This window comes from Orycteropus afer, unplaced genomic scaffold, assembly GCF_000298275.1.
Source record: "Orycteropus afer afer isolate SDZICR_OR568_19922 unplaced genomic scaffold, OryAfe1.0 scaffold00114, whole genome shotgun sequence".
NCBI lineage: Eukaryota > Metazoa > Chordata > Mammalia > Tubulidentata > Orycteropodidae > Orycteropus > Orycteropus afer.
In genome coordinates, this window is record NW_006921701.1 from 3,499,130 (window position 1) to 3,517,348 (window position 18,219).

The following is an 18,219-nucleotide window of genomic DNA, read 5'->3' on the forward strand; positions in this document are numbered from 1 at the left end:
TCTGAGCACACAGACTGTGATGGAGTTCCTGGGGGCCCACAAGGTATGTGGGAGTGGGTGATGGCCGCACCTCCGTTCACCAAGCAGGTGTGCGGATAAGAGTAATAAGAGGAATGTTGTCTCTTTTCAGTCTTGCAGGTCCAGAGTTACCTTGGGGTTGCTGGAAAGCAGAACGTGTTCTTAAGCCCCAGGAATCTGCGAGTGCGCTGTCTCCTTAAATATCCAAAACAGTCAAGCCGCTTTTAAACCTTAAAAATGGTGGTGCCCTCCGGACCAGCAAAAGTCCTCAGCTCAGCCCGCCTTTCTTTTCACCTTCTCTGTTTATTCCCCAGCCACCAGAGCAGTTCTCTGTGCAGTCCCTGGCTAGCAGGGCTGAATTTTAGGTTAATTCTTAGGTCCTACCACCACTCGGGAATCTCCAAGCTGTCTGTGCCGTCAGGATCGCTGCCAGACCACAGCTCTGTATGTCTCCTTTTGTGGTATTTTCACGCAAATTCTTCTGCTGGTTGGGGTTTAGTCCACTTCTATATCCTCCCCTTCAAGGCTCAGGGGTCCAAGATTATCTTCTATGTCTGTATTAATTGGTTTCCCTTTTCTTTGTTGAAGAGGGTCTGTACAGTCTTTCTGCCTAGTCCGCCATCTTGCCGGAACTCCAGAGTATTTCTTCTTCAGGCTCAGCATATCACTGTCCATCTTTTTCATTCATTGTGATTTTTTACTTCTAGTCAAAGAGACCCAGAAGCCAACCTGGAGGTGATCCCTGGAGAAAGCTGGAATCATGCTGGCCATGTGTTTATTGAAGAAGTCAACTCAGTTCTTGGAAACCCCACTATCAATGCAGATGAGGAAACTGAGGGTCCTCAAATCTGCCGTGTATGTGGAGACAAGGCTACTGGTTATCACTTCAATGTCATGACATGTGAAGGATGCAAGGGCTTTTTCAGGTAGAGTTACCTGTCAACTCTTACCCACCTGCCACCACCAACCCACTGGGTCACATTAAATGGGACTTCTGCCTTTAACCCACTTGGCAACATCTCAGAGCCTAGGCTTGATTGGCCTCCAGGTTCCACTAATGGTCTCCTGACTAGTCTCAAGCAAGTCATTTACATTCCTGACAGGGGATATCTGTCTTTCTGCTTTACATATTCTTCCCTTAAGATACTCCTTTGTTTCCTCACTTGTTCTTCAATAAAATAGAATGTCAGTCAGTATAAGATGAAAGAATTTGAAAATCCAAAATACGAGTGTTTATATCAGTCATATGGGGAGGTTGTTAACTAACAAATAACAAAATGAATGAAGGATATGACAAAACATGCTCCCCCTGAAACAGATAAACAGGGAGGACAAAAAAATTAAGGATCCAAGGTCCTATGTCATAGCAAGGCAGACCCGAAAAGAAAGGCTTATGTTATCCAGCTGAAGAAACAGAAAGAGCAAAGCCAGCTCAGTAAGGCCAGCTCCCAGCTCAGGGCTCGGCATAGAAGATGGAGAAGCAGACCAAGAAAGGAGGGGAAGGGAGAAAAGAATGTGTGAAGAGGAGCTCCGGGTCTTCCCCCAGGAAGGAATGGGGTACGTGAGGAGCAGCTCCCACCTCAGGGACCACAAATGGGGCCTTGATGCGTTCTCAAGGTAGACAGCCTGACTTGGTCCTTTTCAGAGTTCTTCTTGATCATCTGAACAGGAATGAGTGCTAGAACCAAGGCGCCATCCTTCAGTCCCAAAGATGGGTGGGTGCCTGTTAAGATGCCATGTGTGGAGGTCCAGCTGTTTGTTTCCAGAACCCACGGGAGGACTTCCAGGCCTGTATGAGTCCAGGGAGGCAGTGCAGCAGCCTCTGTGTTAGGGCCAGTCCAGGGTAACCACAGTCAGCTTTGGGGCTGACATGGTCACATCTGAATGGGTCTCAGACCCCATAGGATTATCTACCAAGGACAGATCCAAAGGTGCCCATGTTCCAAGAACAAATGAACATTGGAACATTCCTGTTGTATGAGTTATAACAGAGCTAACACAGCAGTGTTGTAAGGCTGTATTCAGCTACGAGTAACATAGTGGTTTAAATAATTGGAAAATATGTTACTTCTCACAATGAGAAGTCTGAAGACTTCAGGGTTGGTGAGGTCATCAGCTCAGTGCTTTTTCTCTTTTGTAATCCTACCTAAGAACTTTGATTTCAGTCTAGCTCCCCTTGGGGCTAAGATGGCAGCCCACTGCCAGGGGCCTTAGGCAGTTACCACACTACTCAGCTGAAGAAGAAAAAGGTCCATCTCTTCCTCTGAAAACAAGGAAACTTTTTCCAAGATCCCCAAGACATCATCCTCATAACTGGATCCTTAGCACTCTCCTGAACTAATCACTGACCAGGAGCCCCAGATTAAGCCCTGAGCTGAGTGTCTGAGGTCAATATGGTCAGATGGAGGAGAGTAGACATCTGAACTGAATCTGTTCTGCAGAAATTGGCTGCCTAGAGCTTCTCTCCAAGCAGCATCTATGCAGATGACCTTGGGGTACAGGAATCCTTTATTTCCCCTCCTCATTCAGGTATATTCCTGGGACTGCCAAAAGGAGGGAACAGATTGCAGTGGCAAGAGGTTAGATTTGAGTATCACACAGACCTGGATTCAGATTTCAGCTTGTCATTCACCTGGAGAGCATGTGGTGATCCAGTCTCTCCAAGCCTCAGTTCCCTCATTTGTGCCAGGCCACTAACTGTGATGAATTCGTAGGGTTGTTAGAACTATATTTGGAAAGCTCTGCAAAATAAGCTAGCCCAGTATCTGAGACGCAGCATGACCTTCACAACTCCTTTTTCCTTTCATCCACTCTCAATGGACTCCAGAGTAGTATCAAAGTCAGTAGTGGTATTAGACACGGGGAGAATGCCTGGGAGAAACACACACCCTAGGCTAGTTACTGGTTACAGGCCTCTGGCCACTGAGCTCAAACCTGCCCCTCAACTCAAGCAAAGCTCAGCTTTCCCAGTTCAGCCCCTGCTGCTATGAGGCCACGCTGGTCTATTTCCATGTTCCATGCCAGCCTTCCTTCATTTTTCATACAAAATCAGAGGCCAAAGCCAAGGAACAATTTGTTTTCTTCTACCCACCTGTGAAAATGAGGAGAAATAAAAAGTTAGGGCCCCAGTGACTGGGTCTTTTATGAGAATGGGGCACCTAGGCTGTGGAGAGGGGAGGGGAGGGAGATGGCTGTGCTAGGCCTCTAAGACATCCACCTCATCACCTCCCTGTCTGCCACATGGTGTCAGGTCTGTGGACCTGGTGCCTGTACCCTCCACTCTTCCAGGCTCTGAATGAACCTCTTTGCCTCTCTAGATCAATCAGGAGAACCCACTTTTTTTTTTTTGTAATTTGGGTGAAGATTTACAGAGCAAATTCATTTTCCATACAGCAGTTCACATATACTTTCTCGCATGCCATTGACCACAGTTTACCACAATGCAACAGCTCCCCTCCCACTTCCTCCTCATAGTTACCTCTTCCCAGTGTCCATCCCTCCATACTCTCCTGCCCCCTGAACTGTCTCCCTGTGCATAAGCAGCCTTTCCTTCTCCCATGATTGGAGAACCCACTTTTCAGTGAGGAAGCCATGGTCCAGTGAGGTAGAAAGCATTCCCAGTTTCTCCCTGTACACACACACACACACACACACACATGCGCGCGCGCACGTGCGCGAGCGCGCACACACACACACACACACCCCACCCCACCCTGGATCTAGAATGGGAACAGGGGGATGGAGGGAGCTTCTTACATGTCTTAAGTCCTTGGGGTTAAGTTTCCTCTAGCCCACTCTTTCCAGAAGAAAATTCACTAAGTGGACCTATTTCCTTGGAAACTTTTGCAAGGCCCCTTTCAAGGGGCGTGGAGGGCCCCTGTTATGTGGTAACTGTAGTCCAGGAAGGTGTAAAAGAGGCAGAAAAGTGCTGGAGCTGGACCTGGAGAGGAAACTTCAGAAAGTGGCTCAGTGGCTTCAGGTGTCTGTGAAAAGCACATGACAGGCTTCCTGTGTGAATGTGACAGGACGTTTTCCTGTCCTGTTTTTCCTTCTCAGGCTGACTCCTGTACCTTTAGGGCAGTGCAGGAAAGACAGAAGCTTGGGGAGCGGCTACTTCCTATATAACCCCACCCAACTCAGGGGGCAAGGGCTGGGGCCACAGAGGGTGTGGCTAGTGTCCCCCAGAGTGGAGAGGGGTTCAAGAGGGGGAGATGGAGCACTCTGGGTTAGGCGGGAAGCAGCCTGTGCCCCCTGCAGCCTGGCTCTTGTTTATATTCTCGCACAGGAGGGCTGTGAAGCGCAACGCGAGACTGCAGTGCTGTTTCCGAAAGGGCACCTGTGAGATCACACGGAAGACCCGGCGGCAATGCCAGGCCTGCCGCCTGCGCAAGTGCCTGGAGAGCGGCATGAAGAAAGAGAGTGAGCACGGGGCGGCCAGGGAGAGTGCGGGGCTCAGAGTACGAACACTGTGAGCATGCTGCAGGTGTGCCCGAGTGACCATGCGGAACGCACCAGCGAAGAGGTGTGCAGCTGTGCGCCACGAGTGTGCACACGTGCGCTTGTGCGAACTTGAGGTCTGTGCATCAGGAGGGCACAGAGAGAAGAGTTTGCAGCTCATCTGCTTGCATCACCATGGGCAACCCTGGAGGGGCTTGCCTCTTGTCTCCTTTCCATATACCCCTGCGTGATTCTTTTTGCCCTCTTCATAATTTTATTTTGTGCTATTTTAACAAATCTAAGGGTTGGGGGAAGGAAGCACATGATGTGATATGACGCCCCCAAACTTCCAGTTGCTGGAGGCCACCAGCTACCCCAGCCCTAGAATCCTTCTAAAAACCAAAAACCAAACTCACTGCCATCGAGCCTATTGGACTCATAGTGACCTTTCCTTGGGTTTCCCAAGTGGTATCTCTATGGAAGTAGCGTGCCCAATCTTCCTTAGAAGGATTGGCTGGTGGAATCCTTAAAGGGGGACTATTTGCAAACAGGTGATAACGCCATCTTCATACTACCCTACTGAGCTTCAGTATATTTGTATTCCCAGATCACCCTGATGTTAAAGTTTGCGGGTGGAAAAGGCCAGAAGCTTCCAGGGAATATTTGCCTCTGTCAGTCACAAAGTGACCATAGGCAGGGTCCAACCTCTCTCAGGGAGAGTTCTCTGGGCATGCCGGCAGAGAGCCTTTCCTGCAGACCAGCTGAGTGAATCCCCTCACCTGGCTGTTTCTGCTGATAAAACCTGTTGCCATTGAGTCGATTCTGACTCACGGTGTCCCATGTGTGTCAGAGTAAAACTGTGCTCCGTAGGGATTTCAAGGACTGATTTTTCTGAAGAAGATTGTAGTTCTTTCCTCCGGGAAGCCTCTGGGAACTTGAGCCTCCACCTTTCAGTTGGCAGCCAAGGTGTAACTGTTTGAACCACCCAGGGACTCCTGTTCCTGCCAACAGGTCGGCCTAGATCTCACCCCTCCAAGGACCTGCACTGCTTTGCTCTATACACACAAGTGAGGTCCAGAAAGCCATGAAAGACTCTAAGGCTCTGGGCTGTGCAGGAGGTGGCCAGGGATCATATTTCTTGTTAAGCAATAGCCCAGCCCTCCTGTGATTTGGACCCAGAAGACCTTGGGGGACACTGAGGAGTCTTGTAGGTATATCAATTCTGACTCATAGCGACACCTCCTTGGGTTTCCGAGGCGGTATCACTACAGAAGTAGATTGCCTGGCTTTCCTCCTGAGGAGTGGCTGGAGGGTTTGAACCTCCAGTCTTCTGGTTAGCAGTGAAATGCCTTAGCCACCATGCCACCAGAGCTCCTATAAGTGAAGCAGAAAACAATAATATCAGGTACCATTTATTGAACATTTTTAGGCACCAGGAACTATATTAGGCCCTTTACATGCAATGTTTCACTATAACAGTAGCATGAGGTAAGCACTGTTACTCCAGATTACAGTGAAGAGGCAGGAGAGGTTAAGGAACTTGTGCAAGGTCACAGGTAGTAAGTACCAAAGCCTTCATTCAAACCCAGGGACTTCTTATGCTGCAGATTGCAGTCTTTCCACTGTTCCACAATGTTGTCTCAACCCCGTGGCTGAGGGCAGAACAAGATGCACCTCTTTTTTTCTGTCCTTACCCAGTTTGATGTCCTGCAGACCGTCTGAGTCTAGAAAAATGCAAGTTTCTTGTCAACAGCACTTTCCCTTTGGCCTAATACCTATTGCTGCCTTGGAGGGTCAAGAAAGGCTCCTGGCTCAGGGGTTGTGGACAGTGGGTGTGTGCCTGAGCCTGAGCCTGAGCCTGCCTCTCTCTTCAGTGATCATGTCTGATGTGGCTGTGGAGCAAAGGCGGGCCTTGATCAAGAGAAAGAAGAGAGAACGGGTTGGGACTCAGCCACCAAAAGCAGAGGGTCTGACTGAAGAGCAGCAGACAATGATTGAGGAGCTTATGGATGCGCAGATGAAAACCTTTGACAGCACTTTCTCCCATTTCAAGGATTTCCGGGTAGGAAGCTTTACAGCTGGCTCAGCTCCTGGGTTAGATCCTCCTTAGAACCTCAGTCTCTTTCCCAGGGATTCTCAAAGTGTGGTCCTGGGTGACAGCATCAGCATCACCTGGGAAATTTCTGGAAGTGCAAACTCTCAGGCCACTCTAGTTGTTCTGAATTAGAGACTTTGAAAAGTAAGACCAGCAATCTGTGTCTTAACAAGACCTCCAGGTGACTGATGCATGTGTTCCAGTTTGAGAACCATTACTCTCCCCCTCCACAGCAGGTGGGAACTAAGGCTGAGCTGAAAATGGAGGGAAAGCATTTGGGGCTTTGTGAGGAGAGGGTCAAGTCTTGATGAGGGTGTGCTCTTTGTGAAATGGTGTTTATCGATCTAAGAACTGTTAGTGATCGCAGCAATGTCTGCTTCCAGTGCCCCCCTCACTCCATGCTCCCAGGTATCTCAGATGGCCTATCCAGCTCAGAGAACTGGATTAGCTCAGTGACCCAGAAGTCTGCTTTTCCCATCAATAGCTCCCAGACCCTTCTCTCTAAGTCCTCCTGAGCCTAAGGTCAAGGACGCTGGGGACACAGAATGGATGGAGCCCCACCCCCACCCCCACCGCTCCTGCCATTTGGATAGGGAACAATCCCTGACCAGGCAGGGATGTGAGTGATCATTAATTCACAGGTCCAGAAAGCACCATCTGGTACAGGAAATATCACCAGGGATAGGAAACAAGTGCTCATTGTGTGCATGGATGTGTGTAAATGCACATCTGAAATTGTGCAAGTACTCAGGCTGTGGCTATAGCTGTGTATGCATTGGGATCTGTGTGGGAACCTGTTAGTGAGAATATGTACTATCTCTCCTTTCCTCTCTCCACCTCCTGACATGTGTCCCAGTTGCCAGAGGTGCTTAGTGGCTGTGGAGCTTCAGAGTCTCTGAAGGCACCAACGAGGGAAGAAGCTGCCAAGTGGAGCCAGATCAGGAAAGATCTGTGCTCAGTGACATTCTCTCTGCACCTGCGGGGTGAGGATGGCAGTGTCTGGAATTATAAACCCCCATCTGAAGGCAGCGGGAAGGAGATCTTTTCCCTGATGCCCCACATAGCTGATATGTCAACCTACATGTTCAAAGGCATCATCAACTTTGCCAAAGTCATCTCCTATTTCAGGTAGCACATGGGAACTGGGGAAAGACGCTGGGTGAATAAGTGTAGAAGGGAACAGGAAGTGGGCAAGAGGTTAAAAGGATCTGAGATAGATCTCCCTGAATCTAGGGGATATTATCCTTCGATGGTGCAAACAGTTAACAGCCTGGTTTGTAACTGCAAGGGTCAAGTCCACTTAGGGGCATCTTGAAAGAAAAGCATGGCAACTACTGAAAACAACAATAACAATAAAACAGCCACTGAAAACACAATGGAGCACAGTTCTACTCTGATACACATTGTGTTGCCATGAGTTGGAATTGATTTTACAACAATCAGTGTGTATGGTGTGTGATGCCAAAAGATCCTCTTTCATCTCTGCCACCCAAGGTGCCTGGTACAGCCAGTGCTGCTGAGTGTAGAACTGTTGTATCGCTTATTAGCTTTGTGATTGTGGGCATGCCATTTGATCTATGTATTGGTCTTCCTATCTGATAAACAGGAGCCAATTATACCTAACTTGTAGCGTTGTTGTATAAAATAAGATAGTATCTGAAAAGTATCCAGCACATGGTTGACATTCAGATAGTAATTGTCACAAGTTGACAGTTCCAGAGGATAGAATCAGTTAAAACGAAAGGGAAGTAAGCCCAGAGCAAAGAAAGGGGCAAGATGGACAGACTTTGGATCTCTAGAAGTCAGCTGCCAAGAGTAGGTGGAGAAGGCAGGCTCTGAGGAGGGTGGGGAAGTCCTGAAAGTCAAAGGGTTAGGCCTTCTCAGGGCTAGGTGTGAAGGCAACAGTCATGGGGCAACCAGAGTTAGTGGACATCTAAGAGCCTATTGGTGTGGTGAGAACAGCCACATAATCTGTTAGGGCTGGAGGTTGCTCTGGACATATCTTTCCTTAGGTTGACCACTTTATCTTGCCAAGCCTGGTTGATGGAACTGAATCATACACACGTGGAGCACTAACATCATTGCAGGCAGAGAGCAGGTTATATTCCAGAAGGCTACAGGTTTAGATTGTGTCAAATTTGTTCAAGGGTACAAGGGGAGAGGGCTCCTTACAAATGTGAGTATCAACAAATCCTTGCTGACATCATTGACCCACAGTTTCTCATGCTCACCCATTGTTGAATACAACCACCCCAGGAGGTAGGCATCACTATTGCCTTCACTGTACAGATAAGAAATTGAGGTTAAGAACACCTGTGGCTTCCAGCAAAACAAAAGACACGCATATGAGTTGAACATGTACCTGAGGTAGATACACTCCTTAGAGAGAACAATCATGGGAGAAAGTGGGGCTGTTTAGGCACAAGGAGACAGCTCAGGGGGCAGGAATGTATAGAGGGATGGACACAGAAAAAAAGAAAAAGAAAAAAGAAAAGTGAAGAAAAAAAAGAAAGAAAGAAAGAAATTGAGGTTAAGAAACTTACACAGGATGATAGTGAGTCAGTCAGTGGTGGAGACTAGATTTGAAAGTGCCAGAGTGCAGACTTCAGAGCCAGCTATATGCTCAGCCCTGAGCCAGGCACTGGAGAGACAGAGGAATAAGATAAATTTTGCGGCTTTTGCAATTCACTGTTATGGAGTCCCTGGGTGGTACAAATGGTTAACATAAAGATGGTTGGGGGTTCAAGTCCACCTTGAGGTGACTTGGAAGAAAAGCCTGGAACTCTACTTCCAAAAAATCAGCCATTGAAAACCCTATGGAGCACATTCTACTCTGACCCTTGTGGGGTCACCATGAATTAGAGTCAACTCAACAGCAACTGTTTATTATTATGATGATGATGATGGATCTAAGAGAAGGTCTGGGGTGTGGCTGAACTTGGAGGACATTATGCTGAGTGAAATAAGTTAGTCATAGCAGGACAAATATTGTATTAGTTCATTGTTGTAAAAAGTCAAGGAAAGGTTTATATATGGAAGGAAACTTTCTTTGTTGGTTACCAGGGGTGGGAGAGCAAGGGAGGAAACACTGCAAAAATAAAAATTTAAAAATAAATAAAAGAAGGTCTGGGGTTGGGGGTGCCGGGAGCACAAGGGCCTAAATTCCTGAAGAGATCAAAGCCTGGGAGAAGGCTTCCTCAGGAGCCAGCCATGAGAGTCCCTCCCAGTCTCTTAGTGCCTGCTCCTTGATAGTAATGCCTTTTTCAGTTGGGTAGCTAGGGTCCTCTCTCAGCCTAGCAAGGGAGAAGTTCCTGCAGAATGGGAGGGGTTTCAGTTTAACCAGGATTATCGGATGTTTATTGAGCAGTCCCTGGGTGAGGGCTGTGCTCCATGTTGAGTGGGGCTCAAAGCATCCAGACTGCTGGTAGGGAGACAGTAAAAATACATATGAATTAAATCAAACCCCCACCACTCATCTGTCAATTTGTCATACTGTGATGGTAGTATGTTGCTATGATACTGGAAGCTATGCCACCAATATTTGAAATAGCAACAGGGTCACCTATGGTAGGAGCTCTGGTGGCATAGTGCCTAAGGCATTTGACTGCTAACCAGAAGGCTGGCAGTTCAAACCCACCAGCCACTCCTCGGAAGGAAGATTGGGCAATCTACTGCCATAGAGATACTGCCTCGGAAACTCAAGGAGGGGTACTATGAGTCAGACTTGACTCGAAGGCAGTGAGTTTGAGTGAGTCATCTATGGTAGAAAGGTTTCAGGGTAGCTTCCAGACTGAGATAGACTAGGAAGAAAGGTCTAGTGGTGATCTACTTCTGAAAATTACTCAACAAAAACACTATAGACCACAACAAATTATTGTCCAATATGGTGCTGGAAGATGAGGCTCTAGTTTGGAAGGCATTACACAATAGCTGCAACAATGGACTCAAACATGTCAATGAAGGTGAACATGGTACAGGGTGGGCAGCATTTCCTTTTGTTGTGCATGAAGTTGACATGAGTTGGAGCCAACTCAATGGCAAATAACAATAGCCACAAATCCAGCTCAGAGAGCAGGACAAGAAAACACTCACCACCCCCCTCCCTGCCTGTTGCATGAGACTAATGGCAAAGGAGTGGCATCTGCAGGAGGACTGTGCACCTTGGAAAGAGTTCTGGGAGGAGCGAAGACACAGTCATTCCAAGTGGGAAACTGAGGCAGAAAAAATGAGGCCAGATCCAGCAACGAGGAACCAAGTCATCAGGGGTAGGATAGTAGTTGTGTAGAGGATTGGAAGAGATGGGGCCAGGCTGCATGGGACCTAAACACCAAACTCAGTGGCCATCGGGAGTCACTGAAGGCAGCAGGCGAGCAGAGGAATGCGGCAGGGCAGAGTGACCTGGTGGGCTGGATTGTGAGGGGGAGAGATTGGGGAGAATTAAAAACAATGGCAATAATCTCCAATAATAATCTGTCCCCAGCTCCCTATAATCTCTCGATTAGGGGAGTGGTTGCTGGGCAACTTCCCAAGGAACTGTCACCCCCTCCCTATCTTGCTTCCAGAGACTTGCCCATTGAGGATCAGATCTCCCTGCTGAAGGGGGGCACCTTTGAACTGTGCCAGCTGAGATTCAACACAGTGTTCAACGCAGAGACTGGGACCTGGGAGTGTGGTCGACTGTCTTACTGCTTGGAAGACCCTGCAGGTGCCTGAGAGCCTCTGGCATGCCCTGGGAGAGGGGGAAAACACAACAGTTGTGGGAGGAAGGAGCTATGCCAAGACATGGCAGAATTTTCCCACTCAAGACTCTGTGTTTCAGACAGAATCCTAGTGGGTAGAGTGGGAGTGGGGATGATGCGGCCCACACTTCAAACACCCTGGTCTTAGACAGGAAGATTGGGTGATGGAATAAAAGGATTGGTGAGTGTGCAGAGGAGGCATGGCTGGATCCTGGGTCAGCTTCCAGAGAAGCTGCCCTTCCATCCCATACCCACCTACAGGTGGCTTGCAGCAGCTTCTCCTGGAGCCTGTGCTGAAATTCCACTACATGCTGAAGAAGTTGCAGCTGCACAAGGAGGAGTATGTGCTGATGCAGGCTATTTCCCTCTTCTCCCCAGGTGAGGCCCCTGTCGTACCCCCATGTGTTCACACCCCCTTGGTTTTTTCGGCAGGAACACTCTCCCTCTGCCCTCCTCAAGGAATGTCCCAAGGACTCCCTTACTCCCCTCATTACAGTCAGGATGGGGCTTCTGCTCATTTCTCCTTGGTCAGTGGGGTGACACAGGGCTCACTCACCCAGCCTCCCTGGGTGTCTCCAGCTCTGGGAGCTGGTTGGCTGACAAATTCTCCTTTCTGGGCTAGGCTGAGCCAATTTTGGGTCCCAGCCCTGCTGATGGGTGCCCCACTGCCCCTTCCCTTCCTCTCCCCACAGACCGCCCAGGTGTGGTACAGCGCAGTGTGGTGGATCAGCTACAGGAGCGCTTTGCCATCACCCTGAAGGCCTACATCGAGTGCAAGCGGCCCCAACCTGCCCACCGGTGAGCAGCAGTGGGGAGGGAGGACATGCGAAGGTAGAGAATGTTTCCCCCCTGCCTGCCGGCCTTTGGCCTTTCCCTCAGGCCTCTATCCACCCTTGGCCTCTCTGGGAGAGCAAACTGGAACTATTTCCAGGCAGCTTCTGATGACCTTGACTTTGGGGCCATGTTCTGCGACCTCTACTGAAGCCTCTTGTCCAGTCAACCTGAGTCCAGCCCAACAGGGGGGAAACCGAGGAGGGCCACAGGCCACAACTAGCTGAGGGGACATTTACTTCCCAAGGCCAGCTCATGTCTGCTTGGGCCCTCCACACTACTGTTGTCAAGGGGTGGGAACAGCCAATATTCTCCTGAGGATCCCACAGGGATTTCTAGGAAGAGTCAATAATAAAGATAATGATGAGAATAACAATGATAAACATAATTAGGTGCCATTGAGTCAAATTATATAATTAAAAACACAAACCCACCGCCATCTAATCAATTCTGACTCATAGCAACCTCACAGGACAGAGTAGAATCTCCCATAGGTTTTCCAAAGCTGCAAATCTTTATGGATGCAGACTGCCTCATCTTTCTCCTGTGGAGTGGCTGGTAGGTTTGAACTGCCAACCTTTTGGTTAGCAGCCAAAAGCTTTAACCAACATATCATGAGAGGTCCTGAAATTGAAGACAGGGCAATCTACTTATGTAAAGATATACCGCCTCAGAAACCTAAAGGAGGTCACTAGAAGTCAGAATTGACTCGATGGCAGTGAATTTGGTCTTTTTTTTTTTTTCAGTTTAACCTTTACTGAGAAGTGCCAGCCTCTGTACTAAGCAGTTTATGGATATTATCACCTTTAATCCTCAGAACAGCCCATAAGGTGGAGATTGCCACTATCCTTGTTCTGGAAGGGAACTGAGGCTCAGGAAAATTGCCCAGGGGTCCATAGCCAGAGGGGTAGAATGTGGAGGTGGACTTAGGCCAATAAAGCCCAAAGCCTGTGTTTTTGAGCACTACTGCCCAGGTAAAACCTGGGGTGCAGATTCTGCCACCTCCCCAGAAAAACACAAGTGAACAGGGTGTAGAACATGACTTAGTATGTTCTGATCATGACCCAAAGGAGGGTATGTTTGGGTCTTTGCCCAGACAGGGCCTTCCTCACCATTACTGACCATCAGTAGTCACTGTGGCCTAGTGTCCACAGACCCAGGGATGAACTCAGCTTACACTGAGCCCAAGCCCATGAGGGGCAGGGGTTCAGGCAAGCACTGGGTATTATAGTGTGAATTCAAGACTCAGGTTCCTGCTTGGCCTGCACGAGTTTTCTCTTTGGCTCACCTCCTGGGGATGCTGAGGGTGGCTGCTTCTTTATTTGATCAGTCCACCCATGAAAGGAGCCAGGGGGCTGGAGGTGTCAGCTTTCTTTTCTATAACAGGGAAACTGAGTCATGAGGCTTGTCTTAGACACATCAGATCTAAAGCTAAACCCAAGAAGGAGTTATAGTCTGTATTCTACCTGCACAACTATTCCTTTCAATCCTAGCCTCTTGGCCATCAATGATTTTTTTTTCTTTTTTTTCAAAATCAACCTACGCATTTGGTGCCTGCAATGGCAGAATTTTTCCATAGAGGTCTCAGAAGACACAAGCCCAATGGATGGGATGGGGGTGTGGATGGTGCAAATCCACACCACAAATACCAGCCCAGCTGTTCTGGCTTTCTTGTCCACAGGCTGAAGAAGCTTAAGGAGTTCAGCCAAGCCTTGAGTCTTGGCTGGCATGAGGTGCCCTAAGATTAAAAACACCACACTTGTGCAGCTTCAGCGCTTTCCCAGGGCTGGTGGGTCAGGGAGAGGGTAGGCAGTACCCCTAAACTTCCCTCTGGCTGGTCTGCAGGTTCCTGTTCCTGAAGATCATGGCCATGCTCACCGAGCTTCGGAGCATCAACGCACAGCACACCCAGCAGCTGCTGCGCATCCAGGACATACACCCCTTTGCCACCCCACTCATGCAGGAGTTGTTCGGCATCACAGATGGCTGAGAAGCTGCCCCTTGAGTGGAGCCTCTGCAGGGCAGCCAGACCCAGAGCCCTCTGAGCTGCTGCTCCTAGGGCCAGCCTGATGGACTAGCTGATAGCCAACAGTGCACCACTGATCCTGCCTCTAAAGAACTTGACATCAGCTATAACTACAGCTGGCTGCTTTCCACAGGAAGGGGAAATACGTCTTTCCATGTCCAACCCTCTAACCCCTAGCTCAGTCTGTGGAAAGGGACACTGTAGACCTGGAGTGCCTGGCCTATAGGTTAGGCCCATCCAAGAGGGCCTTGTGGTCTAGGCAATGCTGTGGTGGTGGAGGGTCAGGGCAGATGGGGCCCGGGCTACTGGAGGGACTATGCCCAAACCCAAGTTCATTAGCTTCTTAAGTCTGTTCACTGTCACCTCTAGTAACCCCATTTTCCACACCCTACTCATTTCCAACCCCCAGCCTCCTGTCCCAAGCTGCTCAGTGTGTTTGCAAGCCTCTAGATCATTCCTACAGAAACGAATGCACCTGCTGATGAACACAGGCTTGTATCTACGGGAATGTTCTAGAGAGAAGTCAGGATGCCTGCAAAAAATGTCAGCAGCTTGTCAGGATCACTCTACATGTCCACTTGCCCTTCATTCTGGTAACCTTGTCCTGTGTCTCTGCATCCATTTAAACACGGTATTAAGCACTTACATTAGACAACCTGTTGTGTGGGGGACACAAGGGTGACTTAGACATGGATCCTGAGCTCAGAGGGTTTAGAGTTAAGTAATAAAAAAACAAGGCAGAAATACACATAATTTCAATCAAAAGGACAAGCACCAACTGACATGCGAAGCTGAAAGAATCCACAGACATGGATGCTGAGCTGTGCTGGGGTTGTGTGTGTACCCAGGGGCCAAGTGAAATTCCCTGGGACATATGATGTGGGAGGAAGGTCCCTGACTGTGGCTGTCTATACATGCATGTGCCTTTGTGTAGGTCTGCTCTACATCTGAACTGGGGCTTGGGTTTGTTCCTGAGGCTGGAATACTGTGGGTACTCTCTGTGACAAGGCCATGGCCACAGTTAATAAACAATGCCAGAGCAGAACCATTTGCATGCACTTTATGTTCCTGTTTACATATCTGTTCTCGAAGCTAAGGAGAATGAAAATGTCTGCCTTGTTTCCAGCCATTTGTGGGTGAAGATGTCTTTGGGTTTTCAAAAATTGCATTTTAATTTTACATAGGCATCCCATACCTAAAAACTAGGCTTATCAAATATGTTCCTAGGTTTAATGTCAAATTGAGTCAAGAGAACATGATTGACCTTTGGCTGGAGACATCAACTTTTTTGCCTTTGTTCTGGGAAAGAAATAAGGGGCAAGGAAATAATATATCTATTACGAGCAAACCAAATCGAATAATGCATTTTTCATGTTCTTACACCAGCAGAGTCTCCAGATGTATAAACCAAAAAAGAAAAAAAACCTTTTTTTTTTTTTTTGGTTTATATGTCTGAAGACTGCTGGTGTAAGAACATGAAAAATGCATTATTTAACTTGGCTTGCTCATAAAATAATTGTTCTATAAAAAACAATTTAAAATATATATGCACCATAATTAAAAGTGTAGAAGTTGAATTTCAATACGTTAACATTTTGTTGCAAATGAAGCTTCAAAGTCACTGACTTTGAAGGAACAGGAATCACTGAGCTTTGCCAGTTTATAAGAGGCCAAACTTTGAGAACATATGAAATCACTGATGCTACAAATCAAAGCAAATACATATGTTCACTGCCATCCCCCAGATTGACCAGCTTCCTTTTCATCAAGGAGATATAAGAAGTATTTGTTTTTAGAAAAGAAACTGAAGAGAAAAAAAGAGCTCCTCTCCCTGATGAATACAGCTTCTCTCCAGGGGTTTTGTCTAATTATACTCATTTGGATATACAAATTTCATTCAACTGTATTCATAAGTCATATGCATCTCCCTCCCTTCCTTACTGAAATAATTTGCAGTTTCCAGAGCCTGGGAGTGGCGCTAAGTGTCAGCTAGAGTAGGTGGAATCCTGGGTGATGCAAATGGTTCATGTGCTTGGGGTTGGAAGTTTGTCACCCAGAGGCCCAGTGATCTACTTTAGAAAAATCAACTATTGAAAACCCTTTGGAACACAGTTCTACCCTGAAACACATGGGGTCTCCATGAATTGGAACTGATTGGACAGCAGCCGGTTATCATCATCAGAATAGGTGAGGTTAAGGTGCAATTAAGATGGGCTACAGGATAAACTTCCATCTCCCAGCACTGATTTAAAAAACAGGGCAGTTCCCAAAATCAGTGAACAGATAAATAGATGCGATTTTAAGAAGTTAGTGTAGTCCAAGTGTAGGTAAGATTCAAAGCTAGATGCATTAAAGAGCTCACACTTCCCATAGCTATGTGGGTCCCACATTCCTAAGAAGAGGAGAATCCAGATACAACTTTCTAACTGATAAAGATTTGAATTTATTACTCCCTTCCCTGAATTTTTGAGCAAGTACAACTAAGCATCAGTTCCTAGGTACCCTTGTGGCCACTGTCCTCTTTTTGTAGGTCCATGTGGCTCAATCAGGAGAGTCTGGAGTCAGTCTCCAAACAGCAGGGGAATACCTTTTAAATAAGCTACTGCTTACCTTCTGGTCTGCACACTGGTTAGAGCCATTCCACCGCCTCTCTACCCTCACTCAGACCTTAAGGATCTAATTAAAACCTTGACATCAGGAGGCAGCCTTCTTGTGGGGAGGCCCACAGTGGTTCTTTCTGGGGGAAAAGAGGATGTAAAGAGAAACATACATTTGACTAATCATCCCTTCCTAGCCCTTAACAACTTGTGGTTCTCATCATGCCATTGTCTATAGCAGCTTTTTCCCTGGTTGCTTTCTTTCCTCTTACGTACCCACAGATCTCCTAAATATGATATAGTACTGGTGGGTGGGTGCTCATCCCATCACTTTTCTTCTCTTCCTTTCACAACTTCTCAATGAGGAAGATCTGCAGCCTGGTCTCTCCTTTCCTCACTACCATTCTAGAACACCTTCTGGCATCCATTATCACTGTTGTCCTCAAACTTGATGCCAAAGGATTGTTTGGTCAGTACTTTCTTGAAGGCCTTAGCTAAAAAAATGTAGTCTTTCAGGATGCTAAGTTGAAAAGCTATCTTGCAGGACAGTTACCACACCATTTAACAAATAGCTAAGGCAGTGAAAAAGCAAGGTATCACTGAAACTCAAACAAATACACTTGAATGGCATGTGCAAGCCTGTCTCACCTCTAAGTATGCACTGACCAGTCCCCTCCAATCAACATACACACACTGGTAAATATGTTTAACCCCTTTGTCAATACAAAGACAGACCAGACTTTATCCAATATAAATTTTTTTTTTTTTATTGAAGCAGCAGTCACATGACCTTATATCTAGCCTTTAGATTAGGCCTGACAGAGTGAGCCAGCCCTAAAAAAAAAAAAAAAAAAAAAAGTTTCTTTTTGCACTAAGAGACATACATGTTTACATACATCATCCATTATTGGAAATGACCAGACTCAAACATAACACGTGGTGGTTAACTGGGAGTTACAGCCTCAGTATTTGTGGTGGTCATATACCCCCAAAGATCATTATTAATGGGATGAAAAGTTAAAAGAAAATACAGCTACACCAAACCATGAACACAGTAATCAAAAACAGCAGCTTACAGACGTTTTTAAAATTTGCCCCTTTCAGGGATGTTTTCTTTTCAAAGCAGTGTCTCCAAGGCTTCCACTACACCAAATCCAAAGGTTTCCAAGATGGAAGCTGCACCTTTTAGGGCTATACAATGCATTAGATCATCTCCAAGAACGAGTGTTCATATCCAGACTGTTTATAACAAAGATTCACATTTCTCTAACTAGAGAAATGGAGATGGTGATGTGACTACATATTGCAGTGGCAAAACAGGTGAAGAAGGTTGGGCACTGAAATAAAGACCACACACTTGTGAATTTTAATTTCATTTCCAGGCTAGCCTACTTTTTATTTAATGCAAATTACAGTACCAGTTAACTATTTCCAAACCAAGTCACATAGAACGAAATGTATTTACAAGGGAATGGG

At 47.1% G+C, this 18,219-nt stretch overlaps 1 protein-coding gene across 1 annotated transcript in view; it reads left to right on the forward strand.

Moving 5' to 3' along the window:
• NR1I2 (nuclear receptor subfamily 1 group I member 2) overlaps window positions 1–14,110 on the forward strand; it is a 121,765-nt gene extending 107,655 nt beyond the window's left edge. The window contains exons 2-9 of the mRNA XM_007943872.2: window positions 726–944; window positions 4,304–4,437; window positions 6,330–6,517; window positions 7,407–7,678; window positions 11,113–11,255; window positions 11,551–11,667; window positions 11,982–12,087; window positions 13,966–14,110. Of these exons, the coding sequence (XP_007942063.2) occupies window positions 726–944; window positions 4,304–4,437; window positions 6,330–6,517; window positions 7,407–7,678; window positions 11,113–11,255; window positions 11,551–11,667; window positions 11,982–12,087; window positions 13,966–14,110 (1,324 nt within the window). The remainder of the gene's footprint in view (window positions 1–725; window positions 945–4,303; window positions 4,438–6,329; window positions 6,518–7,406; window positions 7,679–11,112; window positions 11,256–11,550; window positions 11,668–11,981; window positions 12,088–13,965) is intronic.
• The last annotated feature ends 4,109 nt before the right edge of the window (window positions 14,111–18,219 follow it).